General features: G+C 38.0%; 1 protein-coding gene across 1 annotated transcript in view; it reads right to left on the bottom strand.

Annotated features, from left to right (window-relative positions):
- Positions 1-19,095, bottom strand: part of LOC150088154 (uncharacterized) — a 611,850-nt gene that overhangs the window by 579,547 nt on the left and 13,208 nt on the right. Inside the window, exons 2-3 of the mRNA XM_090369355.1 lie at positions 10,444-10,471; positions 1,802-1,883 (exon numbers count right to left, since the gene is read on the bottom strand). Of these exons, the coding sequence (XP_090225481.1) occupies positions 1,802-1,883; positions 10,444-10,471 (110 nt within the window). The remainder of the gene's footprint in view (positions 1-1,801; positions 1,884-10,443; positions 10,472-19,095) is intronic.

Raw genomic sequence — 19,095 nt, 5'->3', positions numbered from 1 at the left:
GTATTATTGTAATCGGATCTAATCTACAAAGTAGGGCAGTTTCCTGACGAGAGAAAAAATAAAAAAAAGAAGAAGAATATCTGCTATTAACACTGGGGTTAGTCATTCATTTCGGGTTGTCGGCTGGGACATTGATTGATTATTGAAATGCAGTAAAGGTAAAAAATACAAAGAGACAGACAGAGAGGACTTAAGCTATCGTGATATAGCACAGTTAGTGTTCTTGGGGGCATTTCTGTATCATATAAACGCTGAAATTACTACTATGAAACGAAAAAAATAGCAGCTAGTCAACATCCACGAACATCAATCGGCAATTTTTTTAGTGAAGGGAGGGTTGTTCATTATTTAATAAAAAAATTATGAAGGAATGTAAAAAGCAATGTCTAAAATCCAGAGGGACAAGTTTGCCCCTCCCTGACGACGCCCATGCCCATAAAGAGTCACGGTTGTAGGAATCGTTTGTAATAACCGGATGGCCTGGATCTTTTCTCTGACACTTTTATAGAAAGTGAAGTGAGTTAGAAAACTCACTTCACGAAACTGATATTTCTTTAAAGCTTAAGCACTTTATAAATAAACAGATGAGAATTTACTAACCAAATTTGTACGTTATTATTAATTACTCGTGATGTATATATTTAGTATTATTTTTCAATTCAAAATTTTCAAAATTACAAATAACAAGTTGTGTTTAAACGTTAAATGAAGTATCAAGGCTTTTATCAGCCTGAATACAAACAAGACAATGTCGTCCCACTTCTGTATAAAAAGGATAGAATGGTTAGTTTCGTCGTGCCCGAGAGTTGGCCCCTGATTGCGGTTGCTTCCATATTAATCTCTCGCGTACTAATAATTTCTACAGTGTGATCGAAAGGTCTCTACGGTAGCTATTGGCACATATTTTGTATACTTTTTTCGCTGTTTATAACTCAACGATAATTTTGGAGTTTCTGAGTGAAGAAAACGGTGGACAGCATTTACTCTAAATGTAGTGTTTGTAAAGATAGATAGGATAAAGCTAGAAGAAAACCTGGAAGACAACGACGGAGATGGACAGATGAAATTCACGAGTTCGTGGGTAGTAAATGGATGGCCATTGCACAAAACAGAAGGAACTGGAAAGTTACTGGAGAGGCCTTCATCCTGCAGTGGATTGAAAATGGCTGATGATGAGTGTTTGTAAATATTTAGTAAAATGTTTGCCAATAAAATGAATATTGTATGTAGTTCTCTGCAGGGAGACTTTTCAATCGCTGTTTGTGACTGTCAATATATGTTTTTTTTAGGATGCTGTGTGATCCTAACGTGCAGAGAAAAACTATTTGCAAAGAAAACTGATGCCTAAATCTTTTTTGGAGATTATATGAATGTTATGGGTGTAATCAAAATATGGAAATTTCTTTCTCGCCTCTGCAAATGTTATTTGATGTTTCCCATCGATGTTCACTTCAGTACTATTTTCTTCAAGACTTTTGTGGAACAAAAACATTTATAATATGAAAGTAATGACTGTTGCTTTATAAATTTAAAGGATTTTAAATATTTTTCATAGGATAAATATCGTAAGTCTATGTTTGCACTGAGTATGTGGGATGAGTTTTTTTTTTTTTTTTTTAATTATACAAAACAAAAGTCGCCCCATGAGGTATTCACACGCATAGCATTATATTACGATGAAATATTCTGCTTCAAGCTTCAGTATTATCAATGTAGTTTCAAATAAATTAATTATATCTTTAGTTCTTTAACATAAATTTAAATACTTTATGAAATGAATGATATTTTTACTATAACTTACCTGCGACATACTTCTGCTGCTCGCGTCCACGAGTGTCGAATGTCAAAGAAACGATAACAGTAGTCACCATTTTTATCCCACCCTGTAATGACAGTTGTAATAATGAGGCAATTTACTAAAGCATTATAAAATATATGCATTTCAAACAATAAATCCAATAATACATTCTCTCACACTCGTAACTAATATAGAGTATACCAGGATGTGTGATGAGCCACGTTTTTACACAGCCCACGTGCTCGCTGCCACGTTTTTACCCAATGATATACAGATCTTTTGAAAGAAAGAGGATGAATACGGTGTTGGACTCGTTGAACTTTTTAATCCGTATTTTGTTAATGATCTGTATGATTTTATTAACATAATAGAAAACAGAAAGTGGTAACCGGGTGTACAACATACAGCTACGTATATGTGCCTTCAGGCGTGTTGATCGATTTCACACACGGTTGCAGAGAGGTAGTGGCTGAAGCGTGCACATGTTTTGAGGTAAGGATTTTCCATTCCCATTTTTCGGTTCAAGGGGATCCCATTCTGCGCTGAAGAATGCCGAAATCCAACCTTCACATTGGTTGTTGTACTCTTATCCTGCAGCTATTTACAAGTTGCTCCAGATAACTAACCTGTAATCTGCAGTGTTGTTGCCCTTGCAATTATTATATCAGTCGTCTCTGAAATACGTGTGAACCTCAGTAGTGTTTCTGACACTACGAATTAGCTTCTCTGGTTATTGTCATATCACCGAAGGCATTTCGTGTCTCTGATAGTCACTTCCTTATTATTATAATATCTGTGTTGCATCTTGTCCTTCACGGATCACTAAGCAAAGAACACAAACGGATCGTTATGTGGCCCAAGAATACGAACTCTGCTTAGCTGCTATTGTGATAAAGAGGTGCGACTAACTGTGTTAACCGTGTCTAAGAGCATGCGTTGGTTGCAGGCCACAAAGAGTCTGCGCGACAAACAGTGGTATTAGATGCTTGTTTAAAAATGAATACTGCTGTTCCATAATCAACAAATACTTCCTAATTTAATATCCTTCTGTTAGATTCAATCCTAAAGTCTGGATAATACATAGCAGACCTCAAGACCACTATTAGATTTTACTAATCCAGGGAAATTTATTGATCTGGACCTTCACGTTTACACAAAGAGCGACTTGCTTTATCAAAATGTTCTTCAAGCAGACAGTTCCGTGGTTATCAAGATAATACATTGTTAATTAAGTAGGAAGTCAGGGGAGGGCGTTGCTAAATATTATCCCTGACCCAGTGAGTGCTTGTTGCGTCCTTGCCAGTAACTGTCAAACCTTCTGTTAATATTGATGTCCAATAGTTTAAATTAATAAACTCTTATCTCTGGAATACCAACAGCAGTCGGGTATTTTTCCTGTGTTCGTGCATTTATTTTTACTGCTGGAAGAAATCAGTTTCACGAGTTCTGCGGGCGTTGGTAGGCAGCTGCATTTCAAAGTAGAGGTCATTCTCAACTTGAATGACCCGGTTCCGCCTAAGCTTGGAACTCAGGTCGAAATATTCGTATGTACCTTTTATGCCTTGAAGCGATTTCAGCGGAATGTAGGGACACTTAACAATTGTTTGAATGATACAAAAGTGAGGTATTTTGTTCGGATAATAACGTTCACAAAAGTACTTCAGTTTTCTCTTGAAGGTCGCATGTAATCGCATCAATAAATAAAGGTTACATAGAGAGAGAGATAGGTGGGGATGTAAACAGTAGAATTAGTTGGACTTCGTTGTCATTTAAAGAGGCTGGAATGCGAAACTAGAAAAATCGTCCTGAAAGCTTTACGAATGTGTAGTGAGCAGCACGAAACAAGTTCCACCTGAGGCTATTTTCCTCGAGAAAAGGAATGAGTTGCGTCACTAACTGGCCGTTGTCCTGTTCCGCAAAGAGACTGTGTTTTGGAATCATGGCGAATACTTTTGAAAACTGGATGCAGCAGCATCCTGTAGCTCTAGAAAATTATAATCGAGGCATTCAGGAATTTACGCTACTAATTTCTTTTGAATATGTACAGATGTTCAAAGATTGTAAAGATCGCCAGACTGGCGATCTTTTGTATCCTGGAGATTCAGCAGCATCAGCATACATCGTCTCCAGCGATCATCATATCTGGTAAGAACTTTTAGGAAACTGGATGTAAAGCCATTGCAGCTTGTGCAACATTAATATTAACAGTGAACATAATGCTGCAGCCTCCATATTTCCAATAATCCATGCATTATTCGAGGGATATGTTCAAACTAGTGGTTGAGAATTATGGTGAGAACTAAGGCTTTTTTGTTTTATGGATTGTGTTGTTACAAATGTTTGTAAATTGCGTGTATTCCATCACCAGTTATCTTACTCGTGAAAAAAAAAAAAAAAAAATCAGTCATGCACGCAAATCGAGACAAACTCTACCAATTTATTCTTTAAAAAGCGGATAAAATGTTCTAAAAGGTGGAGCTATTATTGATAAGATCCTACGGTAGATTGTAGACTGAATAAAAGATAGGAAGCAGAGGGTTGCCATAAATTGTCAATCTTCGAGATGTACCAGTTTAACAATTGAGTTCCTTCAGTGCTCGGTGCTGAGTATAATTTGACCTCTAATGTCTGACTCCTCTGAGTCTATGCTGCTATAGGTTGCAGAAACAGAGAATTTTTACTTGATTCTGTAACCTATCGAAGCTGTTTCACTCTTTTATCTTATTGTTCAGTGTTGACTATGTACAGATAAACTGAAATAAATAACGTTCTCCCATAAACTTAGAGAATAATCGAACAAAATATTTTGAATGCGATGGGGTTCATCAAGAAGAGATTAATAAACCTTTGGATTTCTATAAACTTAGTTCTTTACTAACAGAAACATAAAATAACTTATACATAAAATACTCAATACAGAAGAATTCGATGTTTTTTTTTTTGTTTTTTTTTTAAAGATTGTAGACAATTTAGTACGACTTTTAAATATTTAAATTTAATTAATATTTAAGATTTAGATCCTTTGCAGATTTCTTTACATTTTTAAAGACATCGAAATGGAATTTTACAATTAACAAGTATCACTATAGGATGATGAAGTCAACTTATAGTGATAATTTAATATAATTTATAGATTTTTATATCGTTGTGTTCATTATGGTGTAGTATATTATTTGTGATGTTGCTCTCTGATAGCTTACACATGCGCTGTTGCTACCGGGATTAAAATGCTGTTTTATATACATAATTAAAAATAAAAAAATATAATTATCGAAAAGTAACCCATTCATTTTTGCCATTTTCATTTTTTTTTTTTTCATAATATAGTAGCACAGGGAAGCGCTAGCACATAAACACATTCACAGCTGTTGATCATCTTCTGTGTTGTCCAAATCCAATCTTTTCACCATGTTTCCTAAGCACGGCGAAGGTTACCTCATTGCTTTAAATCAGGGGTTCTCAACGGGGGCGAAAATTGATTTTTGGGGGGCGAAAAAATCATGGGTATTACAATGATTTGTGGCCCTCCAAAGTTCAACTCTATCCGACAAAATCTTATTCATTAATATTTAATTTCTCTTATTGGGTTTTCCTCTTCCCTGAGACAACCGATTTTTAACATATGGGTCATGTATATTATATTAGGAGTGAATGAGAAATTTTGATAAAAGAAAGTGCTTTCAGAGATAATGTCTCCGCAATGCTTGGCGTTTGTGCCTTTCCAAGAGCTGCGGCATGGTGGGCGTGGTTTATTTATTCATTCTTTTGTTTCTGTGGTCAATATATGAGGCATGGATGGGATGAGGAAATGTTTCAATCTATTGTTTCTACTTTCTAAGTGACGATTAGTATTGATTTATTGTTTCCTTGTGGAAGTTGTACTCTTGATACTGTTGCATACGGAAGACTACTGTACAAATTGGAGTAGCATGGCATTAAGTGCAAGTTGCTACAATGGATAAAAGGATGGTTGAGTGGAAGAAGACAAAGAATGATAATCAATGGATACTGCTCTTCGTGGACTTCGTTTAACATTGATAAATGTAAAGTACTGCATATGGGTAGCAGTAACCCCAGAGTAATGTACCAACTGGGTGGATTTACACTCAGGGTAATGGAGAATGAAAAACACCTGGGGTAATTGTGCAGTCAGATATGAAGTTTTCTGAGCAGATCATTGGTCTTATCAATGATATACAGGAATTTTGCTAGCAGGGATAAAGAGGTGATTATTCCCTTGTATAAGACAATGGTCAGACCACACCTTGCATACTGCGTACAGGTTTGGAAGACTCATTTTAGGAAGGATGTAGAGCTGCTGGAACGAGTACAGAGAAGGGAAATGAGATTGGTGAGTGGAACAACGGGTTGCTCTTACGAAGAAAGGCTTAAGTTCTGCAAATTGCAGCATCTGGAGACCATGTGCGAGGTGATCTGATTGAGGTGTATAAAGCCTTGAAAGGTTTGAGCAAGCTCAATGCCGATGGGATTCTTCGTCTTGCTCATATTACTCACATGAGGAGACAAATTAAAATTGAGAAAAGACAATTGTAGAATAGGTGTGCGGAAATTTGCCTTTAGCTAGGTGGTGGTTGATAGTTGGAACACACTCCTATCTGTCGTAGAGGAGGTCAACAACTTAAATAAGTTCAAGTCAGAACTAGACAAACATTTGGAGTGGATGGACGGGTGAAATCGGATTTTTAAAAAAAATTTTATTATTTTTTTTATGGCTGATGTTATATTAGCTTGCTTTCTTGCATCATATGCCTATGCTAAAGTTGTTTATTTTTGATCATCAGTGCTTTTGTGAGTGACATGGGCTATGAAAGTTAAATAAAAATAGTTTATATTTTATTATTTAATTCTTTGTAGTTATTCAACCCATCATCAGTCATGTCAAGTGCTGAAAAGAAAAAGTATCTGGATGAATATCTAGCTTATGGTTTTATTGAAAGCCCATTAGCCTAAAGACAGCCAATGTGTCTAATGCGTAATAGTTTTTTCAAATGAGGCTATGAAACCATCAAGACTCTTATATCACTTAAAGAGGAAACGTCCTGATAAAGTTGGTAAACATGTCGAATATTTTACAAATTTAAAACAGAATTTTGAGCAATGTAACACTTACTTCTTATTTAAGATAACACATAAATAAATGGCGATGGAATGATTGCGTCTTATAAAATTGCAGAAATCATTGCAAAAACTGGTAGTGCTCATACAGGTGCTGAGACTGTCATACAACTCGCATTAGAAATTGCAATTTCAACAGTGATGCATCAAAATCCTTCCAGTATTTTCAAAGCATTGCCACTGAGCAACGATTCAATTCGAAGATGAATCGATGAGGTCATTTAACATTGAGGAACAGCTAATTGATAAATATAAAAACGAGAAAATTTTCTAATCAGATTGATGAATCCACAGTTACTGACAATAAGGCCCTTCTAATGGCATACGTTCGTTATTTCAAGGATGATTGTAAATTGCAAGAAGAAATGTTGTTTGTAAAATCTATAGAAACTGACTGTACTGGAGCATCCATTCCTATACTGAAGCATCCACTGGAGCTGCTGTAAAAACATGGTTTGATGAAAAACAAGTACCATTGGAAATTTTGGTATCCGTGCCACTGATGGTGCTACCTCCATGGTTGGAAGACAAAGGTTTTATAGCCCACCTAAAGGAAGTATTGTATGTCCCGAAGTTCTTGCAATGCACTGCATTGTGTACCGACATTATCTGATTGCAAAAAACATATTAGTCAGTTCTTTATCAGTACAGAACTCTCAGTACAGTTATTAAAACCATCAATAAAATAAAGTCACATAGCAAATATGATATGCTATGTGACCTTTTCAGAAAAAAATGTGTTGATAATGATGACTGTATGCAAGGCTTCTTTTACATGCAGAAGTCAGGTGGCTTTCTAAAGGGAACTGTGTAACAAGATTTGTAAACCTTTTTTGATACGATAATTAGTTTTTTATAAAGCGAAGGGGGAGACAGATTTAGCAAAGGAGATCAGTAAACACAAAAACAACATATACTATATGGTTTCGATTTTTCGAAAACTTAATTAATGAAATATCACTTCAACTTCAAGGGAAGTTAATTGCGGTGATAGACTGCAAACGCCTATTAAAAGCTTTCACTAAAAAACTAGAAATATTTGAAACCAATTTAACGAGAAAACAATTTCGTGGTATGCAAGAGTTAGCTGAAATCAATGAATAACTCAGCGAGAATGATCTTAAGAATTATTCAGATCATTTGTATTCTTTAAAAGATGAAATGAAGAATAAAATTTCAGATTCTTTTGAACTGAAGCCATGGACGTTAGATCGAATCGATGCCGGGTCTGCTAGTGAAGAAATTCAAGAACTCGTTGAATTAAAATGTAACGAAGGATGCAAATGTAAATTCTAAAAAGGTGGAATGACTGAGTTGTGGGGACCAAAACAACTAAAGTTTATTCAACAGTGTGGTCTGAAATGGCCAAAGCACTTCTTTGTTTTCCAACGTCTTATAGGATTGAAAGTGGTTTTAGTTCAGTAAATAAAATATCAACTTAGGAAAGAAACAGAATTGATATATGTTCAACAGGAGACATTAGAATTAAATTTACTAACATCATACCGAACATTTGAACTTTTAGCTAAGAAGCATCAGGCTCAGGGGTCCCATTGAATAAAAAGAGAGTAAGTATAAGGTATTTTCTTGTTTAAAATTTCATGGGATTAAAAAAAAAATTGTCTAAAAAAGCCCTTTGGGGGCGATAATTAAAAAAAAAAAAAGGTTGAAAAAAAAAAACACACTGCTTTAAATGCACACCAATATTCAGTTGAACGTTCCTCTAGTGTGCGAATTGTTTTCCCCATATGATTTCTGTTTTAAGTGGCCCTATAGAAAGAAATCAAGATGACTTCGGGGATCTTGGCGGCTACCAAAAAGTCTTCAAATATTGTCATTATTCTCTTGTGCTGTTGCTTCGATTTGCAATCAGCAGTATCGTCCGTCCTTAATCGGTAAAGAAATGAACTTTCTGCTTTCAGTTCTAGTGAAGAAAAGGGGATCAGTCCACGCCTATCTGAAACAGCACAACACACCACACCCTAGTTGTTTTTAGAGCGTAATATAAAGTTGTCGCGCGAAAAAAAGTGCGAATTTTTCACTGCTCCATTAACATATCCATTTAGATGGAACCAGCCCTCGTCTGTCGGGTAAAAGAAAAAAATATTAAACAAAAGCTAGGTTCAAGCATTCGACGATGAACTGCAGAAATTACTGTCAGTATTGTAATCTCTTTGCAATGTCTGGTTCTTAAATTTCGTTGCATAATTTCAATGTAGTAATGAGAACGCTTGAAAAGTTGCATAGCTCCACACTGCTTCTTCCCTCGTGGCTAGCACACCAGGTGTAAAAGATCTAAGTTCGAATCCCGTCAGTGATGGGAGGAACTTTTATGGGCCTTTTTCACAGTGTAACTGAGTTAGTTGATTTTAGGCAAGGGTAACATGGTTTTTCGTCCAGCAAAACAGCAAATCATAGAACATACTTAATTTACAGACGTATTACACACAGTGCAATATGGCCTAAGTTGCTGCTGCGCCTAAAACGACCAATCCTCTGATTCTCCTGTAGGAGTGTTTAGTTTGATGAGTAAGTTTATGAATGATTGTCGTCGATGCTCCCTGTCGTACGAAAAACGAGGTGGCATGCTATCGATTTGCCCTGGACCGGCTAATTTGGAAATTTCCTTCTATATGAATTCTGATATTCTGCTTAAGAAATAAACCTAATTTTAAACGATAAGTCGTCGCACCTGAATCTTCACTATAAGTTTGTTTAATTTACAGTGTATTCTTTTACGGAAATCTTCACTGTAACTTGGTTTACACACAACTGGCAAAGTTGCATGAAAACCAACTGCTGGTAAAGATAAGTCATGTGTGCAACAGTCTGGTCATGAAAATGATATGATGATGCGCATCGTCTTGTATAAATATATTGTATTTTTTCTGAGAGATACCCACTAAGAGGGTCTACTTGAATATTGACTGAAGGTTCCCTTGGGTCCATCTCTTCCTGTTTCAACAAGATGAAAATATACTAAATTTATTTTATTTATTATTTTTTTCTTGTATCCATTCTCGGTACTGATTACAGACATCTCATTTTATGCATATGAAAAAAATACCTAACGAGAGGAGTTTCTCTGCCAAATGAATGAGGAAACCAGTTTTTTTTTTTTTTTTTTAACACGTTTTTACCTCCAAAGAAGACGGATGTCGGAAAACACCACTATGCTTGTAGAAATTGTCTAATTACGATTTTCCATGGCAGGAATGAGACAAAGATGTCACCGAAGCGAAACTAGACGGATTAACCGGAAGTAGTATGTGTTATAAGATTCTTTCCATTCTTTGGAAAAACAGACAATAAAAGGTTACCGTCAGTGAGCGCACAGTGTGATTGTAATAAGTTGTTCGCAAGAGCAATGGCCGAGCCTTGGAGGGCAAGAAAAGTGCCAGCTGGAACTAATACGCTCTCTATTTTATTGAGGCAGCGATGCTAGAAGGGATACTCATTGTACGCTGTGACAGTGAACATAGTAGAAAGAGAGAAAGTAAAACTCTTACCTTCGGGACACTGCAACACAGCTGAGCCCTAGAGAAGAAAAAGAAAAACTGATGAGCATCCTTTCTGATAAATATATTTTTGTTTCAATTAACTGTACATAAATACATAAAGATAATTTCATAGAATGTTAGTCGAAAGTTACACTACATGTCTTACAGGTGATTAACGGGAACATTTTGAAACAGCAAGCAGTATCACGTCATTGAATTCCATAAACCAAATCAAATAATGTAAATGAAAATTTAACTGACTGAGTTAGCATACAAAATTGTAATATATTTCAGAACGGGTAATTATTTTATACGATAAAATTACAGTGGCTGATGAAAAATGTTATCGTGTGTCAATAACACAGCAGACGATGTGTTATTGACACACGATGGCCCTCTGGATTCAGCAGCTGGCATTTTAAAGTTAGCTAAATTGTTTTGCGAAGGCCTCAAATAATAGAGTAAACGAAGATATAAAATAAAGAAAGCGGTAATAAAGAAAAATTAAGTCTTCGTGCGGGCAGAAAGGCCCGAAGCTATTTACTCGAAGACACAATTCACCAACCGAAGCGTAACCAGTTCAATGTGAATGCAGTCATGGCACTCAGTTTTGTCACAACACAATTTAGTGTAATTAATGAAAATATTTATTCTTATTTCTGTCTGAAATGCTGCAGTTGATCTACAAAAATAAGCTTCCTTTTATTTCTTTCAGCTCAGCTGAAGTGAGTTATTTTTTATTTTTACCCCCACCTCCCCACAGAGAATGGCCGTTTGTCCCGATCTCGTTGTAATATCTGCACACATATTCGGATGCAGTCTTTCTTTTGAATTACTTACTGCTCTTCGTGCCTTCCTGTTAATTATGCCCCCAGAATCTTCTGTAAGAGTTTATCCAAACGCCATACGAATCATTCGCTGTTCTTACTTTACAATATAATTTTCTTGTGAGCCGAGTGTTACTTCTGCTACCAAGTGGAGAACTTGGTGGTCTCAATACTTGCCTCAATAAAATCATGGAAAATATTCAAAGCACGCATCATTAATGTTCCCAACCAGCAATAGCCACTAGTGATTCCAATTGGTAGTGCCAGAATAATTTCATTTTATTTATTTTTTCCCGTTATAAAAAGGGCTCTTCCACAATATTTGAAATCAGTTGGAGCTCTGCCTGATAGATGACAACTCGTTGCGCCACTTAATTCAAACTTGTCATCATCTGGCAGTTTTCATTTAATAAATTATCTATATTATTGATTGCAAATAACTAACAAAAGCATGCGCGACTAGCAAATGGGGAGGTGCGCGCATTTTTGCTTTATCAGTTTTGGTGATGCATTTTCTGTGTTCCAAAGGATCGCTATACGCATGCGTGAATTATTGTCCTATGTAAACCATCAGAGCCGATTTTAGAGTGGCAAGTCACATCATTAGATAACTTTACTTAGCGGAATCGCTATGTTCTGGAAACTTTCAAGTTGGAACTTAATGCACTTCATTTTGTTGTAGGGTCTGCCAACATTCTTGAACGTAAGCAAAAAGATTAAAAAATAATGAGGACTCAGTTTATTATACGCTCATGTATATCAATCGGAGACTTTTAGATAACTCTCTTATTTAGTTAATTAGAATAATGATGATATTGAAATGTTTCACAATGCACCCATTGGATCCAGTGCTCTTTAGAAAAGACTTTGGAGGCGGTAGCTTGCAAGGTAAATTCACGCAATTGCTTTTCATTTAGTTGCTTGACAGGTAATTTGTATAACAATGGATGGCAATATTCTTGTCAGTTAAGACAGGGTCTTTGAACCTTTTATGAAGACCGGGGAAGATAAATATTTTCCTCGACGTTAATATAGCTTACAGATATAGAAAATATCAGGTCTGATAAAGCACAAGTATTGTCCATCAGAATCTCATACCACGCCTTAATTAAGCTGACATTTATTTCCTGTCTTTTCTTTTTGCACGTACACAAATAATGATTCTGTTTTTCTGGCGTGAAAGGAAAGGAACGCTTGGGTTGTGAGCGCAATACGATACTAATGAAATAAGGTTCTCACTGCATGTAAAGAAGTCAAATTTCAAGGAATGTCAATAATGATTTTATAAATGTCAGAATACCTCACATTTTCCACTGTTTTTTCACGTATTCCACCGCTCGTAACGTTGGAAAATAACCGCATTCGTAATGAGGTGTGTGCGGGGCCCCTCTATTTCAATTAATATTGGGACCCGCCAGACAGACATGTATGAGGCGCCTCTAACCAAAAGCGATGAGAAGAATCTTGTGCTCGGTGAAAAATTTCGAAATTGGAACGTGGGTTACAATTAATATGCTGCTTACATCAATAATGCTCAACAACATCGGAACGTGCGAAACTGACCTGACGAATAGCCCCCTCCCCCCATGCTTGCAGCCTACGGTCTGTCTCACCAACATAACCCCATAATCTGGACACGCGATTTGATAAACGCAGTCTGCATGATGCAGTTTCTTTTGACAGCACGCATTGTTGTAGTCCGCCTCCTCGTGGCATGGATGGCTACTAGGGAACACCCATCTTGGTGATCGCTGCGCCCTAGTAGCTAAGTAGCCAGAAACAACAAAGCAAGACCCACACTTCACAGACACATGTGGACATGCGTTTTTGTAAAGGGCGGCTCCTTGAACGTCAGTTCATCTCCGCCTCGTATCTCTGTGAAGAACAGTATCACTACAAATGGGCCAAATATGTGTGTGATGGAGGTTTGTGTGTATTATGTGTGTTCTATTCTGGCCACTTGGCTACCCAGAAGCATCAGTCACCTGGAAAACTGATTCTGGGTACTCGTCCACACCACGGGAAGGTGGGCCAGTCCCAATAGTGCTCGTGATGTGTCAATTCGAGACTCTGACCCACCTGATGTTGCCAAAAGGTGGCCAGATTCCACTTCACAGACACAACCGTACTCATATCTGGCTATTTTACAGAGTTCTGTATTCATCACAGTCTACCATGGTGGAGTTGAACTAAAGTTTAAGTGCCGCCATACATAAGACACAACACATGTCCCCACATGCATGATGTAGTAAGGGAATGAGATTTAACAATGAAAATCATTGACTGCTACTCCTTGGCGGGAAGCTGCAAACAACCAATATGTTGTAGCAACACCCTGCTTAGGCGTTCTTAGAACAGTGTTTGCTATTCAAAAGATACTTCTACAACACACACATTCTCTCTCTCTCTCTCTCTCTCTCTCTCTCTCTCATCAGTCCTTCATAGCAGCTTAGTTGGCACTATACATCGACATCTGCTAATCGTTTGGAGTAGTCAGAGTTCGATTCCTATGGAGGACTTTTTTTTTTTTTTCTGTTAATTGTTGGCGCATCGGCTTCTGTGGCCATAATGCACCTCCCAAGGTTTTTGCAGAACTGTGATCCAAGCCGGAGGCGGGATTCGAACCCGCGACATTTGGGTTGCCAGGCAGGCACTTTACCCATCCGGCTAGCCCGGTCGGCTTTGGAGGACACGAGGAATTCTGAAGTCCACTTTGGTCGAGGTTGTAGATAAGCCTCTCTGAGGTAGAGGTTTTACCTCGTGAGTTATTCGGGGTTATTTTTACATGCAAATCAGCCTCTGAACATACACCCACTTCTAGAGATAAAAATAAAATTGTGGATATGAGCGATAAGCTCCGGTGTTCTTAAAGTAATAATTTTAATTTTTTGTACTTTTTGTTGTCCTATACGGATAACTAATATCATCAGTTTATCTTTATGAATAACTAATATCATTAGTTATTCATAAAGTTATATATTCATTAGTTAATTAGGTTCTTAATTAGTTAATTCATTAGTTAAAAATTCACGTTATTTATTCATTAGTTATTTATAAAGAGTAGTTCCTTAGTTCAGAAGATAGCCTTGAACACGGTTTAAGGAAAATGTAAAGGAATGTTAATTTTTCAGTCCAACTTCCTCGAAAAAGTATTGTTTCGTAAATAGTTCTGCAAAGGCAGACTTGGACTTAATCCTAGAATTTTTTTTTTCTTTCAGTCAGAATACCTTATTGTGTATGTGTAAAGGGAGGGGAGTCTGTAATTTCATCAAGTTTATGAATTTTTTTTATAAACAGCGATCGCATCCCTATACGAACATTTATACAAACATTTTTGAAAAATAATTGAAGGATTCTTAAAATAAACGAATCTCTAACGAGTTGGCAATTTTTTGGTACCTTAACAATGTTGGAAAATCATGGGGTGAAATCCAACGTTCACTGTTGAATTTAGTGTTGCGAGAAATAACTTTGTTCATCAAGGCTTCTGTGAACAAAACCTGTAATGATAGGCATTATTAATCTTTCACAAGGTGGCTTCAATGAGGTTGAGGAAGTCGATGTATTAAATTCTCAAAGCTCTGTCAAATGAAGATTTACTTGATGTGATGTGACGTGATGGAGGTGACGAAATGAACTTCAGAAGATGATGAAATAAAAGACTCTGGAGGACAGATCACTCATCCAATTACAAAAAAGAAAAGAGGCCGAGTTTTTACTTTAGTTGATGAGCATATTCAGTTGTTGAAGAAATGGTAGTGTAGTAAAGTAGATGGTTTGTTGGTTTTTATAGGGTTTTAGGCGCATTAGCAACTTAGGCTACATTGCGCCATATATAATATGTATGTAAACTGCGTGTGTTCTATTGCCGATTTGCTGGACGAAAAACCTGAATTTCTGAGAGAAGAAACAACATTACCCTCACCTGAGACCGACTAACTCAGCCACATTGTGAAAAAGTCCTATAAAAATTGACGAATTCTAACTCGGGTGTTTTCCACCCGGTATGGGAAGACTGTGATTATACCAACTGTGCTAACCACAAGGGGCAGTAAACTGGAGTTTGCATATTGTAGAACATCTATTGGATGCGAGTGATGTAATACTGGCATCCAATGGAAGTGGTGAGAACGCATCCAACACAGACTCACAATAAATCCATACAGTAATTTCTTCTTAAACTGTTATTTTACAGTTTAATTTTATATTTTTATTTTAATTAAATTTTCAGATAAGGTTCTATGCACAGATGGTTATCGCAAAACAATACCTCAGCAGAACTTCCTTTGAAAACGTTTGAGTAATAACTTTTTATGACGTTATACATGAAAAAATTTAAGTCAGGAGCGCATCTTATTAGGTCATTCATCTTCACATTTTTGCGCGGATAGCACACTAGTATCGTCACCGTCCTCCCCACACCAGGTGGAAAAGGCCCGGGTTTGAATCCCGTCGATGACGCGAGGAACTTTAATGAGCTTTTTTTTTTTTTTTTTTTTTAACTCCGTGGCTGAATTAGTCGGTCTTAGGAGTAGATGGCAAGGTTTTACCCCAAGAGATTAGGATATTTCGTTCAGCAAAACATATACAAATTGACCATAGAACACACGCAATTAACAGACATAAGACACATAGCATGGCATATGAATTTAAATATTCGGGTGGCCTAATATAATAGTTCGGTTTTAGGCAAACTTCAAGATGTTTGCTCGCAGGACTCCATTTTGGGACCTGTGGTAGGGTAAATGGTGCTTGACGAGCAGCTGCTCTCCACTCAGTCACATCACTCTCCTCTCCTGTACTATTGACCTAGTCATCTTTATTGAGGGGTGCACCAAATTTGCTTTGGAATGCCATGCTTGAGCGGTTCTCACTGCCCTTCTGTCCTGGTTTAAACGTTATAAACTCACTATATCCATAGAAAAATTCAGCACTCGTATGGTCCTTAATACGATTTACTGCCCATAAATCTCTATTCCAAATTTCTAACCCCAAATTTCAAATTTCTCTCATGAGGAGAAATTTCTAATTTCTCCTCATGATTAGGATAAATCTTACTCTGATAGAATATCCTTCACGCCATCTGTTCCCTCCTTTCCTGAAGGTTCTTTCCTCAGCTTGGGATTCAGCTGTTGATAGGATCGCCGTCCTCCCTACACCGGGTGGAAAGATTCGAGTTCGAGTCCCGTAGATGACGGGAGGAAATTTTATGAGTCTTTTTCAAAACGTGGCTGAATTAGTCGACCTCTGGCGAGAGTAGTATGTTTTTTTCTCCCGAAAACTCGGTATTTCGTCCAGCAAACAGAATCTACCTGAGAACATATGAAATTTCCAGACAATATACACAACAATTGGAATCCTAACATTAGCTTTGCAAACCTGATCTCCTGGAGTATCTACTTTTGCAGACGGCGTAATCTTCACGCCATGGAATACTCTTCTGAAGGACTTTTCTCTCTAAAATATTTTTGGCATATCTACCGATACACTTTTGCCTCTCTAGTGATACTTTTAAAGATAAGTTCAACTGGTATAACTCTCTTCCAGGTGAATAGCACCATTTATATCTGTAGATTCTTGCTGAAGACCTTTTCATCCAAGTGACGATGTCCACGCCTTTTGGCGATACTCTCTTCTCACGCATTTGTTCTTAATGTATTTTCCCTCTCCATACCCTTCTTCAGTGCCCCATAGTCTACTAAAAGTTTCATATCTCTGTTTTTGCCTGAGTCTTCCCTTGCGCACTCCCAACTTACCTTCCCGTTATTTCGGACTTGCTCTATTCCTGTTGCGACCGGAATGAGGCGGTCCAGTCAGTGTCCTTTCAGTTTTCCCTACATCTAGCTTTGCGAGATAGGGATGTTTTCCTATGGTGTTCTCCGCTGTTCTGGCTCGGCTCTCCGTACCCATGAACGGATGCTGGAAGGCTCCTTCCTTGATGATCGTGCCTCCTACTCACGATACTTGACATACCCAATCTCCACAGTGATTCAAATAGCAGTTTTGTGGATGACCACTGGGACAGCATACAAAAACACACACAAAAAAAAAAAAAATAAATAATAATAATAAATAAGATAGGAACGTATCTCTAAACGAAGGACATCTCATTTAGAGTGGCATTGTGTGTATAGGTTGTCAAGATAATCTATACAATAGGAACAAGTCTTGAAGGATTTGTTTCAAAGAGAAATGTATTCAATTATTTCTTAAATTAAAACAAAAAATCCTTTGGGTTTTATGGGAATGTAATCAAAAAAAGAAACTAAGCGATAAGTGTAAAGTGTTTAGGGTCTAACGGCATGAGGGGGTTGCTCCACCTCCGCGTTGTATGCATTGTGTGTGAACACAATACTCTGTGGAGGTGAGAGATTTCAAAAAGTATATGGGTATTGTTTTGTAGTGTAGTGTCGTGGTACGATGTATCTCTGACCATTTAGTCGTTGGGCCCCTACTGGAACCCACCGTTGTCCACACTTTGCCACGGGGGTCAGGTCAGGCACCCAGTAGATTTTATTTCGTACTCGCAGAGGGAATTGTCGGAGAGTCCAAGAAGTTTCAATTTGCTTCGAAAGGTACCATTACGCCTTGTTAAGAGATACGTGGTTAGAAGGCCTGGTGGTATACTTTGCGTATGTCTAGTATAAATTTGCAGGCGATGGCCCCTTTAGTGGATTCAGATCTTCTGGCTTGCCATGTCTGTTGTAAGTAGGTCAGAGTCGGTTTTTTTCACTGGATCAAGTGTTGGCAGAATCTGTGGTAAAGTCGTTGAAGGTGGTAGACTTTCCTCTAATGAGCTGATACAGCATCCCTGTACGGACTATCTCAAGATCTAAGGGCAGCAAGGCGGCGAGGACTTGTAGAGCGTGTGTGGTGGATGTACAGCATGCTCTGGTTATCGTAAGGAGAATGGGCCACTGTATGATATTTAATTTTCTTCGACCAACCACAGTGGAGGCTTTATAGAACCATATGCCTGAAGCAAAGGTAATGGCCGATACGAATACAGATTATAGAACAGCGCCAGGGTAGGTTTTTGGGTCCCCCAATCACGTCGGGTCACCCTGGCGACTAGTGCAGTGTAGTTTTTTATTTTCCTCTGTATGTAGTTAAGGTGTGGGAGAAATGTTAGTTTGCTGTCCATGATGATCGCGAGGAACTTCAGCTGGGTAACAAGCTTGATGGTCGTGCCGTGCCGTGCCGCGTATCTTGATCTGGGGCAGCCTTTTTGGAGACAGCCCTTCAGAAGAATAGATTGGGTTTTCGTGGTTGAGATGTTGAAATAGTTTCCGGACCCAGTCTTGAAGGGTCGTAAGAGCTCTGTTGGCAGATACTTCGAGTTGCGCCCTTGAGTCCACATACAGGATCAGAGAGGGAGATCGTCTGCGTATGCCAGGGTTTGGACGTCGCACAAGTCAGTGTTGAGAAACTCGTTGAGAACAAAGTTGTAGAAAGTAGTCCCAGGACGGAGCCCTGCGGGCAGCCTCGGTAGACACGACGTTCCACGGGAGAAGGGCGCCTGGACCACGATGGTCATGTTGCTAAGGTAAAGTGTAAAGTGTAAAGTGTATTTAGGGTCATACGGCACCAGGGGTTTCCCCCATCTCCGCGTTGTTTACATTGTGATGGGTGTACCAGTTTGCTGGAAATGCCAGAGATTTAAAAGTGTATGGATATTGTACATGTGTAGTGTCGTGTACCGTTGTTCATCTGGTCATTTAGCCGCTGGACCCCTACTGAGGCCCAACGTTGCCCCACTTTAGCCCCGTGGAGGCAGACCAGGTACACCAGTATTATAATTATTTACTCTGGCAGGTCCTGCCACCTAATTTCC

The sequence above is a fragment of the Mastigoproctus giganteus genome, chromosome 3 (assembly GCF_048544385.1).
Source record: "Mastigoproctus giganteus isolate SK-2022 chromosome 3, ASM4854438v1, whole genome shotgun sequence".
NCBI lineage: Eukaryota > Metazoa > Arthropoda > Arachnida > Uropygi > Thelyphonidae > Mastigoproctus > Mastigoproctus giganteus.
This window is presented reverse-complemented; position numbering and strand designations above follow the sequence as displayed.